Source organism: Salvelinus alpinus, chromosome 5 (assembly GCF_045679555.1).
Source record: "Salvelinus alpinus chromosome 5, SLU_Salpinus.1, whole genome shotgun sequence".
Taxonomy (NCBI): Eukaryota; Metazoa; Chordata; class Actinopteri; order Salmoniformes; family Salmonidae; genus Salvelinus; species Salvelinus alpinus.
This window is the reverse complement of record NC_092090.1, coordinates 48,571,277-48,589,465: the sequence shown is the minus strand read 5'-3', so window position 1 is coordinate 48,589,465 and position 18,189 is coordinate 48,571,277. Positions and strand designations below refer to the sequence as shown.

The 18,189-nt window shown below is 42.3% G+C and overlaps 1 protein-coding gene across 2 annotated transcripts in view; it reads right to left on the bottom strand.

Moving 5' to 3' along the window:
* The window catches only part of LOC139576285 (USP6 N-terminal-like protein), a 29,274-nt gene that overhangs the window by 2,532 nt on the left and 8,553 nt on the right, over positions 1–18,189 (bottom strand). For both annotated transcript variants that reach the window (XM_071402205.1, XM_071402204.1), the window contains 11 exons: positions 15,086–15,171; positions 14,957–14,996; positions 14,179–14,259; positions 13,845–13,952; positions 8,141–8,250; positions 4,646–4,694; positions 4,312–4,432; positions 3,955–4,049; positions 3,432–3,497; positions 938–1,037; positions 224–376 (listed from right to left, as the gene is read on the bottom strand). In XM_071402205.1, the coding sequence (XP_071258306.1) occupies positions 224–376; positions 938–1,037; positions 3,432–3,497; positions 3,955–4,049; positions 4,312–4,432; positions 4,646–4,694; positions 8,141–8,250; positions 13,845–13,952; positions 14,179–14,259; positions 14,957–14,996; positions 15,086–15,171 (1,009 nt within the window). The remainder of the gene's footprint in view (positions 1–223; positions 377–937; positions 1,038–3,431; positions 3,498–3,954; positions 4,050–4,311; positions 4,433–4,645; positions 4,695–8,140; positions 8,251–13,844; positions 13,953–14,178; positions 14,260–14,956; positions 14,997–15,085; positions 15,172–18,189) is intronic.

The following is an 18,189-nucleotide window of genomic DNA, read 5'->3' as shown; positions in this document are numbered from 1 at the left end:
TGTTTACCTGGTTTATGCTTAAATATTAAATTGTAATTATGGGTACCCTCTTTCAAAAATACCCCACAACTACCTAACCAGTATCAAATGGTCATTATATGACCTAATTCCTCTCCACAAGGGGGAGCTCATTGAAAAGCCCTCATGAGATGTTTGGTCTCTGCATTTTCTACAGACTTAATCGTTGTCAAACAGTACATAAATCAGCTAAGCAGTGTGCTACCTGGGGGTGGAAGGTCCAGCTTCATCTTGCGCAGTTCCGCCAGGGAGGCCTGTAGCTGATCGATGACGACGTCGTCGCTGTTGAGGAAAGACAGGGCAATCTTCTCCTGAAGGAACTCTCTCAGGTCCTCCAGATTCATCTTCAGGAGACGTTCTGTTGACACACAGATACAGCAAAACAGGAAAGGAGTCAACATCATTGACATTATAACCCAAATGGTGAACATCTAGTCAAATGGCTACCCACACTACTCACATCACGTTGCCCCCCCCCCCTCCCTACACCACTGCCACTCTCTGTTGTCATCTGTGCATGGTCACTTTAATTAACTCTACCTACATGTACAAACTACCTCAACTAACCGGTGACCCCACACATTGACTCTGTACCGGCAGCCCCCCTGTGTATATATATATATTGTTATTTTTTTACAGCTCCTCTTTAATTACTTGTTACTTTTATCCGTATTATTTGAAACTGCACTGTCGGTTAGGGGCTCGTAAGTAAGCTTTTCACTGTAAGGTCTACAGCTGTTGTATTCGGCGCATGTGACTAATACAATTTGATCTGCTCTAAAAGAGACACAACACACAGGACAGGAGTTAAATATTCATAGCTGAGAGCAATATTGTATTAGCAAACAGTTCTGTAATGAGTAGCTAATAGGCTAAAGTAGCTAAAAGGCTACTTGTCAAAGGTAGATGCACTCCTTACTCTTAAATATTCTAAGGATTGTGTAGGACATGGCAGTAAGAATTTTCTCTCCTTCCAGAATGTAGATGTCCCACAAGCGTAGAGTCAGGGTGAACGGGGTCTATGAGGAGAAGGAAAAAAAGATCTCTGACTTCCAAGAAAAATGATTTCCCCATTCACAAAGTGGTAAAAGTGTTCTTAAAACCAGTGGTGTCCAAAAAGACCACAACATCACAAGTAATGAGTTCACATACTGCACATTAATAAGATCGTAAGCGTAGGCTTATCATCCCCCAAAATTACAAGTATCGATCCATGACATAATCATTGATTACTAGGCAAATTCTTTGTCTGCATCTTACTCTTTCTCTCCCTCCCTTCACCCTGCCTCCAGTCCATTGGTAGTGAGGGGGGCTTGGTGGCGCCCCGCCTAAAACACAGCCCCATCTTTATGGTGGGCCCCAGGGGGACTGAGAAGCGCTGACAGCAGCATGTGTCTCTCCAAACCACCAAAGCCACAGGATTGTGGGTATGAACAGAGTCGAGTACACACAGAGTAGTTATTAATCCTCGTGATTATGCTTATGTTACGTTTCCTTTTATACATAGTTAACAACGCTAATAAGTGCTGAAATAAGTTTGACCTTATAAGTTCACCCTGCTTAGAGTTGTGAAATGAATGAACCTCCATGAATACAATTACAATTCTGCTATTTTAAGTTATTATTGACAGTTGAATATGAGGCTCGCAGCATACATATTCAATTACTGTCTCCCGGGTGGCGCAGTGGTCTAGGGCACTGCATCGCAGTGCTAGCTGCGCCACCAGAGTCTCTGGGTTCACGCCCAGGCTGGGCTGGGTTCGCGCCCAGGCTCTGTCGCAGCCGGCCGCAACCGGGAGATCCGTGGGGCGACGCACAATTGGCATAGCGTCGTCCGGGTTAGGGAGGGTTTGGCCGGTAGGGAGGGTTTGGCCGGTAGGGATATCCTTGTCTCAGTATGTAAAAAATGTAATAAAATGTATGCACTCTACTGTAAGTCGCTCTGGATAAGAGCGTCTGCTAAATGACTAAAATGTAAAATGTAAATGTAATACATTTTTGGACTACTTTCTCCTCTGCTAAAAGTTACAATACGTGACACGTTTCAGGAAACTAGGCGTATGTCGCGGGTCACTACTTCACAGGAGAGACGTTTGAACGTAAACTTAAAAAAAAAAAATTAAATGCGTTTTTTTTCTGCCTTCTCAAACATGTGACCTTTTATGTGCCTTAATAACAAACTTGTCTGCCATCTGTAAATACGAATACAAATTTTTAAAATTACGAGCCTAGTTGGTTTAGCCACAGAAAAAGCGAGCAACCTTCCCGCTAGCCATGATTGCCTGAGATAATGAGTGGGCTGGACATACCGAGAGATGAGTTTGGATTGGTCTGCCATAGAGCACTCTTCTATCTATTTGAGCTGGTCAGTATGTCTAAGTAATCCTGTCTAACGCAACTTTTGTTTTTAATGTAGTAGAACTGCATAAGTGTTGCTCTCCACTTTCTGGAGGACCGAGTTTTGAAATCAGTGGAATTAGAGTATGATAGCTAAGGAGATGGAGAAAAACACCTGTCTTCAGATTACATCTTCAAACTAAGGGTAACCATGGCATCTGACAGGAGACGTGTACATCCATGAATGATGTATACGGACGGGTAAGATAGTCTAGCTAGCTACATTCTCAGATATTGGTTAGCTACCTGCAGATTCATGCAAGGTAGTAACGTCATGAGTTGGGATTATGGTACATTGTTAAGACATTGTCTACATGTCTTAACAAAAGCCTCCACTATGCAAGTACCCATTTTGGGTGCGTTCGTAAATTCAGTCTGGCCATCTACTTCTGATTTCCGAGTCCTCTCGTCTGAGTGTGCCAGAGCGCAGAATAACTGATTAATTTCCGTACGCTCAACACCCGTTGAATATGGCCGGTGTCAGTAAATGTCGGCAAAAAAGCGGAATTCAATTGTTGCCAGCAGCACAGTTACAGTCACCAACGCTCTGGATAACATGAAAACAGCCTAATTAGGGCGAGTAAAATGGTCAGCGTTTGGGTGGGGGCTAAAGTTTAAGAGGGTGTGAATGATGCTGAAGTGGTGTAGACAAAGAAGAGCTCTCCAGTAGGTACCAAAACATTCAAAGGACATTTTCTCAAAAGTGAGGTTACAAGTTAAAAACCTTCAAAGCAAAATTACTTTCCCATTGTTCCTCAGATGCTGTGTATTATATACCATTTTGTAGCTCTGTGTCTCTGCTTTTATCCAATGTAAAAAACACAATTGTACATTTTGCTACATAAGACCGAATCAAGGTGGTCGGTCACATGTGGCAATCGTTGGTCAGCAACCCCAGATCCCAGATTGTACCTTTAAGGAGAGGAGTTCTTGGTTGTCACGGGCCAATAAAAATGAATAATTATTTAAAATCGGCAAAAAATGGCACCGGTTCTTTAAAACACACTTTCTCTCACCCTGTCAATGAAACACTGCAGGAACCATTTAGTGCTATAGATCCCACAGGACATCTGTTCCCTGTCCTAGAGAGACAGAGGGAGAGAGGGATGGAGGGAGAGAGAAAAAGAGAGATGGGATGGAAAGAGAAAAAAAGAGGGAGAAAGAGACGGAAGGTTAGAAAGAACGATGGACAGTTCTACACAGTAACACACATTTCAATGTAACTATATGCAACTATTGTAATAACCTCACTATTATGAAACATAATAATGCCATTACGTAATGTGTGTGTGCACACATGTATGTATGTGCGTGTGTGTGTATGCATGTATGTGGTTGTGTGTGTGTGTGAAGGCAACCTAAACAATGATCTATGTAAAATGTGTATGTAAAATGTGTATGAAAAATGTCTATGTAAAATGTATGTATATGTAGCAGAAAAGCTATAAAAAAACAAACAAGATACGTGTCCTCCGAAGAGGGGGGGGGTGATGGATGGATACAAAAATTAAAAAAATATTTAAAAAACAGTGATCTAACCAGATGTTTCTTCAGCTTGGGGATGAGTTTGGAGAGAATCTGATCGTGGTGCGTCTGGAAGCGCTGCAGTTTGGGAAACCCAGGAATAAAGAAACCTTAGAAGGAGAGTGTACGATTAGACCGCTTCATTACCTTGTGTAAACACACAGATAACTCTTGTGGCTAGAACTCCATAACAGAATGTACTTACTAGTCAATAACTCTAATTCCATATCTGTATGAAGATTGTATTACATATTCATATATTATTCCACTGGTAATGTAGCGGATTCCTATTATTGATTGGTCGGACCACAATGCATGACATATTTGTTCGGTTGAATCAATGTTTACGGGATATCTTAGTGGTTAGCTCACCGTGCATGGCATGCTTCCGATTGGTCAGTAGCTGTGACAGGGCCCAGAAGGCGTCTTCCTCGTTCATGTACATCAGCAGCAAGGCGGCGACCTGGCTCATGCCCTGGCAGTAGCTAACCTCCTATAGGGTCAGAGTTCAAACTATGTCACATTGATCACCAGGCTATATTTGTCCTGATGTAGGTTTTGTCTCCATGAAGTTAGACAGCTCAGCTACCACTAGTTTTAGTGTTACCAAAGCAGTTAATTGCTGAACATTGGGCTGAATCGTGATGCAAACATTATGTAACTATTGACATTATTTATGACTGAGGGAAGACTCAAACAAACTCACCGTGTTGTAGACTGAATAGGCAGACAGGACATGAAATAAAGACTGCTGTCTGTGTAGACACAGAGAGGAGAGAGAGAGGTCAGTCATTCAGAGAGAGAGGGGTAATATTATGGTTCAGGCAACTTTCACTTCATACCTTATTATACTATACATACGTAGGATCTGAATTTGATCACTCTTTTGTTGCTGAGAATTTTAAGGAGGGGTGTGTCAATTAAGGAGGGGTGTGTCTCTTTGTTAACAACAGCTGGTGCACGATCTCTAATGTTAAGGAAGTCCCGAGTTTTTGCTCGCCTGAGTTAGAATATCTCATGATAAGCTGCAGACCATACTATTTACCAAGACAGTTTTCATCTATATTTTTTGGAGCTGTCTATTTACTAATAGGTTGTGTATTTATTCCTTGTGTTAAAATGTATTTCTAGAATTTTTTTATCGTTCTCTCTACATTGTTGGGAAGGGCCCGTAAGTAAGCATTTCACTGTTAGTCTACACCTGCTGTTTGCAAAGCACGTGACAAATAACATTTTACTTTATTTGTTCGGAATGATGATGAAAAAAAAAAAAATTTGACTGCGTGTATGTGTGTGTTTCTCAATATGCATACTCCAAGGGCATTCTCTTGAGTACGTTCTTATTAGGACAAGAGTGTGGAGAACGCATACATTTTACATTTGAGAAGCACTGCGCGCTCCCATGCAACTGCATTACCTTTGACCTTTTAAAGTAAATTGCATCATCAACATGTCGGCTGTTCATCTACGCGGGACTTTCAACGAGTACCCTCTGTAACTAATGTTAAATGTCAAACATTTGTAGATCTGAACATCTGATTTAGTTTAATATTGCATTATCGTCAGTAAAACAATTGAGACTATGAATCCCTTTTTTTGTTTTGTATTATTTAGCTAAATAGAAATGGGGTTCATTTCGCTGCTTTCCGTGATGTGTGGATACTGTCCACACATCACGGAAACCAGTGAAATAAACCACATTTTTATTTAGCTAAATAATACAAAACAAAAAAAGTGAACTATATTACACAAGCTGAAGTTGACCACATCGAATTGGGGGGCGGGAATTACACATTCTTTTTTTTTTTTTACCTCAGATTGATGATGTTAGTATAAAAGGTTTATAATCAACACAATGACACAAGATCAATAGCTTAAAAGAGATCAATATCGTTGGTTTTGTCATACACGCTGTGGGCCGTAGGACATAGAACGCAGCTATCGTTTGATTCCTCAAATGACATTGGATAATTCGGGGTGGTCTCTTAATAAAAGTCGCTGGCCACACACCAATACACGGACTTGACAGTCAAACTATCACATAAAATAGCAGCCAACCGTTGATAAACGATGGCGGGTCGTGATTCGTTGAAGTTAACTAACAGAAAAAGGGGTTTGTTCCCTTTTCCATGATGGCAGCCTCCCGAAATTAACATCCGCCGTTCCAAAATATAGTGTCACAGCATGTATAGGTTATTCCAAGTTTCTGTGTGGCCTTTGCGTCGTCTTCGTTTAAACAGCTCTACACCCCAAACTTTTTGTCCCTGTTCTATTGATTTCAGTGTGATATCGATGGAAGTGATTCATAAAAAAAAAGTGTTGCTTTACACGTATCATGTTAGCGACCCACTTGAATCAAAATGCAACACTTCAAAATGTAGCTAGCCGTCTTCTTCAAATTGTGCTCTGACCAGCGATGTACACATTATTTCCACATTCCGTGTGTTTTTTGAGCTGTTAGTTTTAACAGGACGCGCAACCTCAGCTCCCCCTCTCGCGCAATCGATTTCAATGTGATCATCGATAGGAGTGATTGACAAGACAGTGTTGTGTTTCTCTTTTTATTTTGGTGACCGCTGTGTCAAAATCTAAAAGTCACAAATGTAGCTGATTGTGTTCTGCCAGTGATGTAAAAACATATCCAGTTTCAATGTTTTTTTAATCCAGTTTCAAAACAGGGTTTTTGGTGCGTGTGCAGTTTATAATGTGCTTGTTTTACAAAATAAAAGTAATATGATTACTATTGTTGCACATGTACGTGTAGACACAACATTTTATGTTTAGGTTTCAATATATCACAAACTGTTTCTGCATATTGATTTGGGCACTTTAAAACTGTGTTTTGACATTTGGGCTACTTATCAATCTGTCTTGTCAACAGGAAGCAGTGACAGCATCAAGTTTTAGGAACATAAATGTAACTTTCAACATTCATTTCCAATGGTGTTGCACGTATCTGCTGCTTTAGACGGCCTACTTATCGTAGTGAGAGTTGATGGGAAAAAATCTAGCCAATGTTTGCAATGATGAGAAAATAATCGCTTTTTTGACTGCCTGTCTTGTGTCTTGCTTGCGTTATATGTACACATGATGTATCCAAAGTATGTGGACACCCCTTCAAATTAGTGGATTCGGCTATTTCAGCCACACCCGTTGCTGACAGGTGTATAAAATCGAGCACACAGCCATGCAATCTCCATAGCCAAACATTGGCAGTAGAATGACCTTACAGAAGAACTCCGTCACAGCATGCCACCTTTCCAACAAGTCAGTTCATCAAATTTCTGCCCTGCTAGAGCTGCCCCGGTCAACTGTAAGTGCTGTTATTGTAAAGAGGAAATAGGCTACACAAGTAGGCTACACAAGCTCACAGAATGGGACTGCCGAGTGCTGAAAAGCATAGCGCGTAAAAATAGTCTGTCCTCGGTTGCAGCACTCACAACTGAGTTCCAAATTGCTCCTGGAAGCAACGTCAGCATAACAACTGTTCGTCGGGAGCTTCATGAAATGGGTTTCCATGGCCGAGCATCCACACACAAGCCTAAGATCACCATGCGCAATGCCAAGCATTGGCTGGAGTGGTGTAAAGCTCCCCACCATTGGACTCTGGAGCAGTGGAAACGCGTTCTCTGGAGTAATGAATCACGTTTCACCATCTGGCAGTCCAACGGATGAAGAACGCTACCTGCCCCAATGCATAGTGCCAACTAATGCTTTTGTGGCTGAGTGGAAAGCCTTCCCAGAAGAGTGGAGGCTGTTATGGCAGCAAAGGGGTGACCAACTCCATATAAAAGCCCATGATTTTGGAATGAGATGTTCGACGAGCAGGTGTCCACATACTTTTGGTCACGTAGTGTACTTGCCTAATGACATGAAATAGACTGCTTTTGTGTTGTGCTTATGTTTGTAATACTGTTACAACAGACAACAAAGTTTGTACGAACATGTCGATCGTGTCTTTTGTGTACAACATGAAGTTTCACCCTCCATGTAAATGAGGGGGAAGCAGCAGCGGAGCTACGTAGGCAGCAGAGCAGGCAGCAGCTACGTAAAAATCTACCTATCAATAGCAACACGTTTTCCAGAAAATCCAAAACCGCAGCCACTCTAATATATAATAGACTGGGGGATCTGATCCTAGATCAGCACTAAGCCATACATGAACACCCACCCTTACCGTGGAATACAGCTGCTGACTTACTTGAATCCGAATCGATCCATGAACATGATGTGGTTTCTAAACGTCCTGTTCACGTCCAGATCTATCTGTTTGATTTCCTGGGAGAACATTCTGGCCTGTTCCTTCATCCTCTGAAAATTTTTATTAAAACAATACATACATTTTCTAAATCCCTTGCACACTTCAAAAGCTTATTATAAAGAAATGAACGGCAACAGTACACATGATTAATGCTAAAAAAAATCTAGAATATATATCTTTTTTCTAAATCATAGATTCTATAGTATTTAGGCAACATCTTTTAATATTAACTTTATATCAAAAGCCATAATCCCCTGTCAGTAAACCTCTGTTTGTTGTGTGATGCGTGTGTGATCTTTGTAACTCCATGTCAACACCATCTGCCTGTTTTCATCTCACATACAGTAACATAATCCTCTCTCTTTTTGGAGCCGCAACCAACAAACAATGTCACTATTATTAATATTGCTGAATGTAGCGATGGGTGGGTGGGAGTTGGGGTAGTTGTGAAAAGTAATGGTGCTATAAACATGAAATGGTCTCGGTATATAACATGACAATATTTTGTGTTCAGCACTCTGGCTTCTGGCTGCAATATGTGGGGGAAGATCAGAACACTCCTACGTATGTTCCCGTACTGTATGTCTTAGTGCCTTCAGAAAGTATTCAAACCCCTCGACTTTTTGCACATTTTGCTGTGTTACAGCCTGAAGTTAAAATGGATTACAGTTTTATTTTGTGTCACTGATCTACACACAATACCCCATCATGTCAAAGTGGAATGATGATTTTAGAAATGTATAAAAAATCAAAAGCTGAAAATCTCTTGAGTCAATAACTATTCAACCCCTTTGTGAAGCCTAAATTACTTCAGGAGTAAAAGAAAGTGACCTACTGGTAGATGGGTAAAACAAAAAGAAGCAGACATTGAATATCCCTTTGAGCATGTTGAAATTATTAATTAAACTTTGTACAGTATGGTGTATTCATTCACCCAGTCACTACAAAAGATACAGGCGTCCCTTTTAACTTAGTTGACGGAGAGGAAGGAAACCGCTCAGCGATTTCACCATGAGGCCAATAGTGGTTTTAAACCAGTTACAGAGTTAAATGGCTGTGATAGGAGGACACTGAGGATAGATAAACAACATTGTAGTTACTGCACAATACCAACCTAAATGACAGAGTAAAAAGAAGGAAGCCTGTACAGAATAAAAATATTCCAAAACATGCCTCCTGTTTGCAATAAGGCACTAATACTGCAAAAAATATGGCAAAGAAATTACGTTTTTGTCCTGAACACAAAGCATTACAGTGGTTGCTCAACTAAAGGTTTTGAGACTATGCTCCGGGACTTAAAGGTAATTTGTGGTTTAGTACGGTACCCTGCGTCATTGCTTCATTGCTCCAGACCAGAGCAAGGGGGAGTTAGGCCACTGATTATGCTTTTGGGTGCCAAGGCGCTAATGTGTCTCTAACTGATAATGAATGGGCGACATAAACCAAATAGAAACTGATAATTATGCACGACTTCAAAATTGAATTTCAATTCACTGAATGATGAGGATGAAGGTGATTGAATTTAGAACAATAGTGTAAGAATTTCTATTCCTCTGTCCCGCAAGCGCACACCCTGAAAAATATATTTTTCCCCCCCCTACTTGTCAGTATTACTTACTGAAACTGTTGGTACACAAAGATTTTTATTCTAAGACAAACGAAAATGTTCAATTATATTCCATGATATTCTTAAGATATATTTGTTGACTGAATATAAGCAAGTGATGCCTGCTAAATAATCAAGTTGATGGCTCAGTCATATAGCCTCAGCACCTACATAAAGCTGAGCGAGTCACTCATTCATGGCTTTGGATCAATATAATTAAGTACCAACATTCTTTCTGATAGTCTTTAATAAAGAAATGTTTTGGTTATCCTGACCTGGACACCATGTATTATAATAGCCCATTATGGGCTGTTAGCAGGACAATAGACTCTTGCCAACACAAGGCAATTGATCAGCATTAAAAACTTTGTGGATGGGGACTCCTGAGTGGCGCAGCGGTCTAAGACACTGCATTGCAGTGCAAACTGCGTTGCTACGGATGCTGGTTCGATACCTGTATCGGCCACGTCCGGGAGACCCATGAGGCGACAGTGGGCTTTTGGTTTCTCTCCCTCTAAAAACAGAAATAAATCATTCTAAATAACAAACTGGCTTTATTTACAAATTAGTTAGAATGGCCTTTTTCTCGCTCACTTTAGGTTATTTGAAAACGAAATCTCCAAAATATTGTTCTTTATTAAAACACAGCGATTATTATTATTATTGATTCATTTAGAATTATATAAAAGCCCCTTAGATATTCTCACAGATCAGATTTGCCCTAATGAAACATGCCCCATAGACATTCATGTAGAATCCTCCTATCCTCTAAATCTAATTATTAGCGGAGTCAAGTCATTGAAAAAAAAAAAAAAAATCGATATACTGTAGGCCTACTGTAGGCGACATGAGTCTCACTAGTGTTGAGTAATGTGCTGTTAAAAGTGGTGTAGGTCTTATTTATTTAAAAAGCATATTGAAGTAGGAAGCAATAGGATTTGAAGCAATAGCCTACCTGCTGTGGTCAACTATTTCAGCACTGTTTCGCGCTGCTCTGAGACAAGCATGGGGATTGGTCTTGATAAATTAATGAGATTTTTTGTTTTTCTTGGAATAGAAACACCATAATATTAATCAAATTAATTAAGCTAAATTTCTTAAAATCAATCCCATACACTATGTTCTTACAAAAAAAGGTTTTAAATTCTCTCGTACAGCCAATATTGAAGGCTATCAAATGCTTCTCAAAGATGCCCTCTGGTGGTCAAACTAGCACTAACTAGCATTAATGGTAACAATGGCTGACAATTCAATAACGTGCCATAGAATTCTGCGGCAGCCCGCAAAGTGTGCTGCAGTATGACGCAACTAGGACGAAAATCCAAATCCAAATCCAGACAGCTGATGTTCTGATAGAGCTGCAAAATCTGCAAAATCTGGATCCCTACAAATCAGCTGGGCTAGACAATCTGGACCCTCTCTTCCTAAAATGACCCACCGCCATTGTTGCAACGCCTATTACTAGTCTGTTTAACCTCTTTTTCGTATTGTCTGAGATTCCTAAAGACTGGAAAGCGGCCGCAGTCATCCCCCTGTTCAAAGGGGGAGACACTCTAGACCCAAACTGTTACAGACCTATATCCATCCTGCCCTGCCTTTCTAAAGTCTTTGAAAGCCAAGTGAACAAACAGATCACTGACCATTTCAAATCCCACCGTACCTTCTCCGCTATGCAATCCGGTTTCTGAGCTGGTCATGGGTGCACCTCAGCCAAGCTCAAGGTCCTAAACGATATCATAACCGCCATCGATAAAAGACAGTACTGTGCAACCGTCTTCATCGACCTGGCCAAGGCTTTCGACTCTGTCAATCACAGTAATCTATCAGCAGACTCAACAGCCTTGGTTTCTCAAATGACTGCCTCGCCTGGTTCACTAACTACTTCTCAGATAGAGCTCAGTGTGTGAAATCGGAGGGCCTGTTGTCCGGACCTCTGGCAGTCTCTATGGGGGTGCCACAGGGTTCAATTCTCGGGCTGACTCGCTTCTCTGTATATATCAATGATGTCGCTCTTGCTGCGGGTGATTATTTGATCCACCTCTACGTAGACAACACCATTCTGTATACATCTGGCCCTTCTTTGGACACTGTGTTAACAAACCTCCAAACAAGCTTCAATGCCATACAACTTTTCTTCCGTGGCCTCCAACTGCTCTTAAATGCTAGTAAAACGAAATGCATGCTCTTCAACCAATTGCTGCCCGCACCCGCCTGCCCGACTAGCATCACTACTCTGGACGGTTCTGACTTAGAATATGTGGACAACTACAAATACCTAGGTGTCTGGTTAGACTGTAAACTCTCCTTCCAGACTCATATTAAGCATCTCCACTAATCTATAAGTCTTTGCTAGGTAAAGCTCCACCTTATCTCAGCTCACTGGTCACCATAGCAACAACCATCCGTAGCACGTGCTCCAGCAGGTATATTTCACTGGTCATCCCCAAAGCCAACACCTCATTTGGCCACCTTTCCTTCCAGTTCTCTGCTGCCAATGACTGGGTCGAATTTCAAAAATCACTGAAGTTGGAGACTCATATCTCCCTCACTAACTTTAAGCATCAGCTGTCAGAGCAGCTTACCGATTGCTGCAGCTGTACACAGCCCATCTGTAAATAGCCCATCCAACCAACTACCTACCTCATCCCGTATTTGTTTTAGTTTTTCTCCTCTTTTCACACCAGTATTTCTACTTGCACATGCTCATCTGCACATCTTTCACTCCAGTGTTAATTGCTAAATTGTAATGACTTCGCCACTATGGCCTATTTATTGCCTTACCTCCTTACTTAATTTGCACACACTGTATACAGATTTTTCTATTGTGTTATTGACTGTACGTTTGTTTATCCCATGTGTAACTCTGTGTTGTTGTTTTTGTCGCACTGCTTTGCTTTATCCTGGCTAGGTTGCAGTTGTAAATGAGAACTTGTTCTCAACTGGCCTACCTGGTTAAATAAAGTTTTTTTTTTTTTTTTTTTAAAGAACCACTATGTTTGGGGCAAATCCAACACATCACTGAGTTCCACTCTTCATATTTTCAAGCATGGTGGTGGCTGCATCATGTTATGGGTATGCTTGTCATTGGAAAGGACTAGGGATTTTTCTATTTTGGATAAAAATAAACGGAATAGAGCTAAGCACAGGCAAAGCCCTAGAGGAAAACCTGGTTCAGTCTGCTTTTCAACAGACACGGGCAGACAAATCCACCTTTCAGCAGGACAATAACCTAAAACGCAATGCCAAATATAGACTGGAGTTACTTACCAATACAACATTGAATGTTCCTGAGTGGCCTAGTTACAGTTTTGACTTAAATCAGCTTGAAAATCTATGGCAAGACATAAAAATAGCTGTACACCAATGATCAACAACAAAACTGACAGAGCTTGAAGAATATTGTACAGAGACTTGCCCAGAAAGACTCACAGATGTAATCACTGCCAAGTGATTCTGACATGTATTGAATACTTATCTAATTTAAAATATATTAGTGTTTTATGTTCCATTAATACTTTGACATTACAGAGAATTTTGTGTAGATTGTTGACATTTTTTTTTTATTAAATCAATTTGAATCCCACTTTGTACAAATGTAGGGGGAAGACAGGGACATTACCGTATCATACCATTGTTGAATCACAGGGTATTCATCTCTGGCCGGGTATTCAGGGTATTCAGTATTGTTGAATAGTTTTTTTTTCATTGACTCTGCCCATGTAGTGAACCTGGTTACTGATTACAGAGCCTAGCACAATGACATCACTTTCCCTGAGACCTGAAGCAGCAGTCGCCTTCAAATCATAACAGCAGAGATTTCATGGTTTAGTGGTCCTGAGTGATCACTGGCTTTAGACTGCATTGTGTTGTTTGGAGCATGGTATCAAATCCCTCTGTGTTGGTAAACGCTGGCTACACCTATGCACTGTTTAGAGTAGATGCTTGATGAATCAACAGTGTGTGTGTGTGTGTGTGTGTGTGTGTGTGTGTGTGTGTGTGTGTGTGTGCTCGTGTGTTAGATACTGGGTACTCTTTTACCTCATACTTCCCCTCGTTCTCATTCTTCACCTTCTCCACATCCAGCAGCAGGGCCCAGGCCTGGCCTCTCAGCTGCAGGGGGAGACCCTTATACACACGCTTTACCATCTGAGAGGAGAGCAGGGGGACACAGGAGAGACAGGGGTTAGACAAGGGGGAGAACGGGGATAAGCAAAATGGGGAGTTGAGGCAGGAGTGTAAATGTTCAGTGAGCATTTAAGACTATTATAAACATTTATAAACACAAGTGAAGGGTGTGGTGTGTGTCTGTGAAAGCGAGAGAGAGAGCGAGAGAGAGAGAGAGAGCGAGAGCGAGAGCGAGAGAGATTCTCACCCTGTCACTGTTCCAGTATTTATCCCATTTTTTCACCATCTTCAGCCATTTTTCTACCCTTTCAATTTCCAGGTTCTTTTTCTGTCAGGGCGAAACCCGAAAAGACATTTTAAACTAGGCAAAATGTTATGCATGCAAAATGAAGACACATTTACATTAACGAGACGCATTTACACACAGAGAATAGTACAGTACAGAACACAGTATTTACAACGTTTCTTCTAAAACTACAACCAAATTAACTCTCTTTGTGGGATCATATAAAAGATCACTTGGCATGAGAACGTGGTGTCCTGCCCCGCACTGCTATGACTGGCATGTGTTGGTTTGTACTGTATTGACATGTAACATTGAGGAGAGCTTATCAAGTTCTGCCCAAGGTTAAATGTGCTATTAATTGAATCAGTCACGGCCACATGACCAGATCTAAGGTGTGAGGAAGCATAGCTCCCATTCCAGAAGTGTGTGAGATGCCTAAGGATCGGCTTCCCCTTAGATGGATGCCTGGGGCATATGGCCCTGCTACAGGGTTTCACTAAGTTAGCGGGAGGTCATGGATTGGCTAATACATACACATCGAGCACGTACTAAGCATTGACACATTTCCACGCACACACACACACACACACACACACTACAGCTGTACAAGGAACATTACACCTCTATATGTTAGAGGTCACACTTGAAAGGTTAGTTAGTAGCTTCTGTACACCACTTAACGGAAACTGTAGTGTGTGTCTGACTCTTCTGATGCATATATTGCATTTCCACTTCTTACCTTCTCCTCGTGTGCACTAGGGGCTGGCAGATCCTCGTCACTGTGGGAAAAGAACGGACGACAACAGTAAGATTCTGCCAGTCAAGTAATGTGTACAATACTGTACACAGAAACCTCAGTTTGACTTACTGCAGAAACCCAAAACGGTCAGTGACTCTGTAAATACTGTAGTCTGCATCCTCCCATGGGTCAATCTCCACCCCCTCCTGTCTGCCCTGGAATAAAAACACAGACACATCAGAAACAGCACACGGCCCAGGGAAAACATGCAGTAAGTTGGCCTGTTGCTTTAACGTTGTTAAATCAAGTCAGGCATTGGGCCTTTGAATTGGAGCCATTAGGAAAAACACAACACACGCTGTTCTCTAGAGAACAATACATTTGATTTTAGTACAAGCGCATCAGATCGCTGTGCCTGTCTCAAAGATGACACAAACGGATGCATTGTGTCTATCTATGCTGTGTTAAATCGTGGCCAATATAAAAGAACATCTCATCGCCAGCCAGATTGTACATCGTGGAGCAGATATTGCCCAAGGGGCAGAGGACAATTTTCTCTCAGGACTAGTCAAATGGACTACATAGATGTGGCCAACTATTAGAAAGCATAGAAAGCTATCAGAAAGCAGGTTGCGGGCAAAGAGAGAGAGAGGGTCGATACATACAGCCTACAGACACCAAACCATGCCGTCACAGATGAACAATCGCAGCGATGACGCCCTGAGGGCACACTGCAAATGGTGTCAAGTGTGAGAAAGTGAGAGGGCTAAAAATAGGTCCTAGTGGAAGTCATTTGGGGGGAGAAAGCAAAGAGAGGAAAGGGGGAGATGGATATAATTAAACAGTGAAAGGGAGATGAGAAGGAATGTGTGGAAAACGAGAGAGAGAGGGGGAGAGAGCGAGAGAGAGGGGGAGAGAGCAAGAGAGAGACATGGTCAGAGAACCTGCTTGGACTTTCCAATATTCCTCCAAGCATACCTATGCCTGTGGCCTGGTGGACACCTGACTCTTTCTGCAATCAACAACACAATCAGAGTAACGGCCGGTCGGCTGCTCTGTTAAGGGACAATTTGGACCACCCAGACTTTCAATGTAGCAACTGTTTGCTTGTAGAGGACTACAGGATTGAAGGGACTACTCTAAGCAAACAAGTAGCGAATCAAAACAAGCTACTGGGGGGAATTCACACCCGCAGGACGCCGCTCTGGCCTGATGGACGTGTCGCCGACGTGTCGGCTCTCCACAGCCGACTGGCCGGTACTCTGCAGGGATCCCTCCCACCAAGGGGTATCCCCCTTCCCTGGAAGAATGAAGCTAGTAGGACGCTCCTGGATGACTTGGGGGATGTTCCTGTTCTCGATATTACCAACCATCCATGGAGATATGTCACACACTTTAAAGTCATGGAAGTCGAAAACAGCGTCCTCTGGTAACGGGAGCCTCATTGGAGATATTAAGCCCGGACCGGACACAGACCAGAAACAGCTTTGCTGCCCTGGGATCTAGAGGTTCCGGCGCGATCTTCCCTGGGGGATTGTGGTTCGAGATCGGATCCGGAGGTACTCCGGCCTATTCATCCTCCACGATGGATACTACAACTGGCTTGGGTCCATCGGGCCCCACCACTCTTCGGTCCTCGAGGTGTTTGCAAAACCACTCAAGGCGAAAGAACGACCGGACTTCATCAGCCATTGCACCAGTTGTCATCATCGACAGTTCTATTGTAAGAAACACCTTGGTTCCCAGGGCAAAATCCCTGTGCTATCCCGGAGCACAAGTACAGGACATTACAAGGCTGCTTCTGACCGTTCTACGACAGATGCCTTGAGCTGATGCTGTCGTAGTCTATGTGGGGTCAAACGACATCAGGAGGGCTATAGGCTTGGCACACGCATACTCAGGCTGACTGGCTCTCGTTCAGGCACATGAGAAATAAGTGCACTCAGGCTATCCGGAAGGCCAAAGTTAGTTACTTTAAGGAGCAGTTCTCTCTCTGTGGGTCTAACCCAATGAAGTTCTGGAAAATGAATGAAGACCTGGAGAATAAACCCTCCTCCTCACAGCTGCCCATGTCCCTTCATGTTGATGATGTGGTTGTTACTGACAAGAAGCACATGGCTGAGCTCTTTAATCACCACTTCATTAAGTCAGGATTCCTATTTGACTCTGCCATTCCTCCTTGCTAGCCCAACATTTCCTCATCTCCCACCCCTTCTAAATGTGACTATCCCCGGTGCTTCTCCCTCTTTTTCCCCTTCCCCACTAGAAAGTTTCTCCCTGCAGACAGTCACTGAGTCCGAGGTGCAAAACGGGCTCCTGAAACTTGACCCCCAAAAAACATCTGGGTCATATGGTTTAGACCCTTCTTTAAGGTTGCTGCCCCTATCATCGCCAAGCCTATCTCTGAACTGTTTAACCTGTCCCCTCCTTTATGGGGAGGTTCCCATCGCTTGGAAGGCAGCCACATTCCGTCCTTTATTTAAAGGGGGAGATCAAGCTGATCCTAACTGTTATAGGCCTATTTCTATGTTGCCCTGTTTATCAAAAGTTTTGGAAAAATAATCAACTGACTGGCTTTCTTGATGTCTATAGTATTCTCTCTGCTATGCAATCTGGTTTTCCGCTCAGGTTATGGATGTGTCACTGCAACCTTAAAAGTCCTCAATGATGTCACCATTGCCCTTGATTCTAAGCAATGTTGTGGTCTTGTTTTTACTGACTTGGCCAAAGCTTTTGATACGGTAGACCATTCCATTCTTGTGAGCGGCCAAGAAATATTGGTGTCTGTGAGGGGTCTTTGGCCTGGTTTGCTAACCACCTCTCTCAAAGAGTGCAGTATTTAAAGTCAGAAAATCTGCTGTCTCAGCCACTGCCTGTCACCAAATGAGTACCCAAGGCTCGATCCTAGGCCCCACTCTCTTCTCAATTTACATCAACAACATAGCTCAGGCAGTAGGAAGCTCTCTCATCCATTTATATGCAAATGATACAGTCTTATACTCAGCTGGCCCCTCCCTGGATTTTGTGTTAAATGCTCTATAACAAAGCTTTCTTACTGTTCAAAAAGCTTTCTCTACCCTTAACCTTGTTCTGAACACCTCCAAAACAAAGGTAAATGTGGTTCGGTAAGAAGAATGCCCCTCTCCCCACAGGTGTGATTACTACCTCTGAGGATTTAGAGCTTGAGGTAGTCACCTCATACAAGTACTTGGGAGTATGGCTAGATGATACAC